The sequence below is a fragment of the Nansenia antarctica genome, assembly GCF_963989245.1.
Source record: "Nansenia antarctica genome assembly, chromosome: 12".
In the NCBI taxonomy this organism is placed as follows: Eukaryota; Metazoa; Chordata; class Actinopteri; order Argentiniformes; family Microstomatidae; genus Nansenia; species Nansenia antarctica.
The window spans coordinates 2544920-2549919 of NC_137682.1; the positions used below are offsets into that span (position 1 = coordinate 2544920).

The following is a 5000-nucleotide window of genomic DNA, read 5'->3' on the forward strand; positions in this document are numbered from 1 at the left end:
CTGGAGTAACTGAGGGCTAAGTGCCTTACTCAAGGGCACACTAGTAGTGGTGTGGTTTCAGGCGGGATTTGAACTCACAACTTTCCGATCACAAGTCCAACTCACTATGTGTTTCTCAACCCTCTCCTCGGGGCGCCCCATCCGCTCCACATATTTGATCTGTTCCACCACCAGCACACCTGATTCAACTAATCAAGTCCAAATCATAATGGCTTTGGACTTGATTAGTTGAATCAGGTGTGCTGGTGGTGGAACAGATCAAATATGTGGAGCGGCTGGGGCGCCCCGAGGAGAGGGTTGAGAAACACCACTACCCGTATGGGATACGTCATACAGCGCGTCGGATTCAACGTCAATGAACGTCAACGTCAATGAACGTCAAAAAAAATGACACTTGTTGAGAGAAACAAAATGGTGTTGCTGTTTAAAAAAAACATAAATAAATATGTTGTCCCAATTCATATCTTTTAAGTTCTCATCCTTGCATTAGAATTAGAGCAGTTAATAGTTTGATGGTATCATGTGGTAATGCTCTCTGAAAATAGGTGATAGATAGATTCATCCAATCACCTGCCAAGTATTTTTTGAAAGTACCTGCCCTTTTCCAAACAGCTTCCAATTAAGCTTTCCTAGATGGTTGTGTGAAACAAACCACCTGAGTCAGGTTAGTAATGCTCCATCACATGTTTTAATCTGAAGCTTGATTTTAAAGCAACCCAACTTTAAAGCAACCCAATGTAAGTTTAGTTCTTTCACTCGTAGCTCGGGCTGTGGGGGTGCTAGAGGAGGGAGCCTCTAAGTCCCCTGAAGACGTACAAACAAACTGCACGTTGATACGACCTTCCTAGCCGGAGATATGGCCACACTTTACAAAAACTCCCTTTTTTTTTTTTTTTTTGAAAAATTAATCGCAATCGCGATATCTCTCCAAATAATCGCAATTCGATTTTTCCCCCAAATCGTGCAGCCCTAGCGTGTGCGTGTGTGTGTGTATGTGTGTGTGTGTGCGTGTGCGTGTGTGTTTGTGTGTTTCCATGTCCTGTTTTTCAGTGTACCTCTATCCTCTATCTGTGTATTAAGATGCAGTTAATTAATATATTAAAATATCCAAAGCAGTAATGTGTGTGTGTGTGTGTGTGTCTGTGTGTGTGTGTGCGTGCGTGTGTGTGTGCGTGTGTGTGTGTGTGTGTGTGTGTGTGTGAGTGTCTGTGTCTGTTTCTGTGTCTGTGTGTGTGTGTGTGTGTGTGTGTGTGTGTGTGCGTGTGTGTGTGTGTTTCAGGCCTACACTCTAACCATCAGCGGGCGTAAGCAGAGAGCCTCTGTGAGGATGTCTCAGTACCTGCAGTCCTGGGAGACCATCAGCCCCTTCTCTAAACTCAGCAACCCTGAGGCCACGCCCACTACGCCGCCAATCACCTCCACCAGCACTGCTGCCAACCAATCACAGCTGACCACAGTAAGTCGTGAGTTTAGAATGATAAGGTTCTATCTCCGTTTAGGGCAGTTCAGAGATATTGAGTGTCAAAGTTTTTACATTCCATTATGTTTTGTGAGATGGAACCTTTGTATTTTATGAATTACTAACTCAAAAAAATGTCAACATTTAAAAAACAACACCACACAGGCATTAATAAACACCTAATGGATCAGATTATGTAAAAAACTAAATTTTGACAAAAATAGATAGATAGAACCTTATAATTCTAACGTCACGAAGTGTTGCAAACAAAAAAACTTGACATCGCAGAATCTCCCCGAGTCCACCCCATGTTTTTGTAATCTTTCTCAATAATCATTGTATGCGTCGCAACTACCTCCACCTGCCTCCCCTGCCCTACAGTACGTGTTAGCTAAGTGGCTGTGTGTGTGTTTGCTTGCAGGAGAGACCACTCGCACAGACTGATCCCAACAGGTAGATCAAACAAATTTCATTCCTTTAATCCTATCCATTGAATCTATTTATTCCAATTAACATTAAATTAACATTTAAGTAACATTGAATTCGAATTCAATTAACATTACATTCAAATTCAACTAACATTACATTTGAATTCAAATAAAATGTAATTAACATTAAATGAACATTTAATTTAGATTGTTTCCTAGCAATTTCAATTATTAATTTCCTATCAACTTCAACTATTCCTTTATTGTTTATTGTTTCTTTGTGTGTTTAAATAAAGGGGGAGTAATGTTTATTGAATGAATCAAAGATATTGTCATTTTAAAATTAATTTGCCATTTAGCAGACGCTTTTAATCAAAAGCGATTTACAATTACGAATTACAGGGACATTCCCCCTGGAGTAACTGAGGGCTAAGTGTCTTACTCAACTGCACACTAGTAGTGGTGTGGTTTCAGGCGGGATTTGAACTCACAACCTTCCGATCACATATTGTTTGTTAATCCCAGTCAGGTGCTGGGTGATGGCATGAGAGGGTCGCTGGACTGTGTTGATGCTGCAGGGTGAGTTCTCCTGATAGGGCTGAAATATCCTCCACAACACCGCAGGCTGCAGCATCACTTTATGTTGACCTCTAACCTCCTTTCCTCTCCTCTTTTCTCCTCTCTTCTTCTCTCCTCATCTCTCTGCTCCATCTTTCGCTCAGGAGAAAAGCAAAGAAGCTGAACTCTCTGACCCTGCTGTTCAACGACCTGAAGTTGGAGAAGAAGGTAGAGTCTGGGGCAGTGGCGGGTGGACTCAGGCTGTTTGAAGGGCAGGGGGGGCGAAAAGAAAAAAAGGGCACCTACTGCACAACATGGGACCCCATCAGTGCACATGGTCAAGTTTAGACCATTGGAGGGGCACCAATAGGGCACGTCCTCTCATTTTTGCCACTCAAAAGGGCACTTAAGAGAGACGTTTTTCAACCGTGGGGGCACCAGGAGGGGCGGTCGCCCCCCCTGCCCCCCCTGAGTCCGCCAGTGGTCTGGGGTTTTTTGGTCTTTTTTTTATTGTGTCTGTTTTTTATAAACGTGTACTGTTACTGTATAGATGCATATGTGATGTCTATGTTTTCTCTGTGTTGTAGTTCCGTAAGGCTGAAGTGAAAGGTCTACACCAGTCCATGGGCTGCCTGGCTCTCATTTTCGTAGCTGTGTTTACAGTCCAAATGCTCGTCTCTCAAAAGTGAGTGTGTTGTAATATCACACACACACATACAGAGAGAGAGAGAGAGAGAGAGAGAGAGAGAGGCAGAGAGAGAGAGCGAGAGGGGCACACATACACAAAGTGAGTGTATTGTAATATCACACACACATACAGAGAGAGAGAGAGAGAGAGAGAGAGAGAGAGGCAGAGAGAGAGAGAGGCAGAGAGAGAGCGAGAGGGGCACACATACATACACACACACACACACACACACACACACACACTAAAGAATGAAGTGAGTTATGAGAAAGATGTGTAACGGAGACGACAGCAATTCTTGTCCAGACAGATGAAATGTGTGTGTGTTCGTGTGTGTGTGTGTGTGTGTGTGTGTGTGTGTGTGTGTGTGTGTGAGGGTCATGTGATCATGTCCCTGTGTCTCTCTGTCCGTGTCAGGAACTTTGCCCTGGCCGTGTCATACGGGGTCACCTTCCCTGTCCTGGTGCTTCTCCTCGCCGTCACCTCCACAGGCTACCTGGAGGTAAAGCATCTGAAAGCCCGGATGAACTAAATCCAGAGCAGAAAATGCAATATATAAGTGTTCATATGTTTGCTTTCTATATTTATAGTATATCATGACGTTAGAATTATAAGGTTCTATCTCCATTTTGGTCAAAATTTAGTTTTTTACATAATCTGATCCATTAGGTGTTTATTAATGCCTGTGTGTTATTTTTAAAATGTTGAAAAAAAATTTAGTTAGTAATTAATCAAATACAAAGGTTCCGTCTCACAAAACATAATGGAATGTAAAAACTTTGACGCTCAATATCTCTGAACTACCCTAAACGGAGATAGAACCTTATCATTCTAACGTCACAAAGTGTTAATATGTTTGCTTCTATATGTATAGTATATATAGTAGTTCTAGTATAGTTTGTTGTCTGTGTAATCCAGAGGTGGCGTTCCAAGATGCCCCTGGGTGTGCAGTGGATCTCAGGGCTGTCGCACGGGGTGTCCACCAGGGCGGCGCCACGCCTCCTCCTGGTCTGCTTCTGTCTGCTGGTCGCTATGCTCATGGCCATACTCAACTTTGTGAGTTACTTTGTGACACCTACGCACACGCACGCACACACATACACACGTGTGTACACAAGCATACAGGCACACACACACACACACACAAGGCTTGCCGCCATTGGTGTGTGAATGTGTGTGTGAATGGGTGAATAAGAGGCCGTTGTAAATGCTCATGGCCATACTCAACTTACACCTACGCACGCACACACACATACATACGTGTACACAAGCATTTCAGGCACACACACACAGTTACACACACACACACACACACACACACACACACACACAGGCACACACATTGATCGACATATCACTTTCCTATCCCCAGTTCTTCATCCCTGGGAACAACTGCATCTCCTACAACAGAACAGCCCTGGAGGCCTTGAACCTGTACACAGTCCCTGTGAGTACCCTGTCAATCAATCAATCAATCAATCAATCAATCAAAGTCTATTTTTGAACAGGCTACTCTAAGGTAGGCTAATAGAATTCTCACGAATCCCCCTCATGTCCTCCATGCAGAGTTTGACCCACTGCCCTCTGGGAGGAGGTTTAGGGGGTGTTCTCACTAGAACATTTGCTTCACTTGAAACGGAGTTTAGGATAAAGTTCGCTTTGCTCTGCGTCGTTTGGAGGTGCTCCGCTTGAAAGGGGTGGTTTCGCTTCGGTTAGAAACGACGTGTCCATCACTTTGCTTCGCTTCGCTTTTGGTGAGAACGCTGGTCGAGGCAGTCCATAGGAAAACAACAGCGCATGCGTGTTGATCTGGATAAGAGCGGGACAACGGGCAATTGTACATTTTTCTGACCAATCAACTACCACGTCT

The 5000-nt window shown here is 43.8% G+C and overlaps 1 protein-coding gene across 1 annotated transcript in view; it reads left to right on the forward strand.

The window, feature by feature from the left end:
• LOC308168537 (adenylate cyclase type 2) overlaps positions 1 to 5000 on the forward strand; it is a gene marked incomplete at both ends in the record, with an annotated part of 23585 nt that overhangs the window by 9048 nt on the left and 9537 nt on the right. Inside the window, 7 exons of the mRNA XM_080543138.1 lie at positions 1280 to 1456; positions 2417 to 2466; positions 2610 to 2673; positions 3033 to 3130; positions 3548 to 3632; positions 4049 to 4186; positions 4503 to 4577. Coding sequence (XP_080399264.1) covers positions 1280 to 1456; positions 2417 to 2466; positions 2610 to 2673; positions 3033 to 3130; positions 3548 to 3632; positions 4049 to 4186; positions 4503 to 4577 — 687 coding nt within the window. The remainder of the gene's footprint in view (positions 1 to 1279; positions 1457 to 2416; positions 2467 to 2609; positions 2674 to 3032; positions 3131 to 3547; positions 3633 to 4048; positions 4187 to 4502; positions 4578 to 5000) is intronic.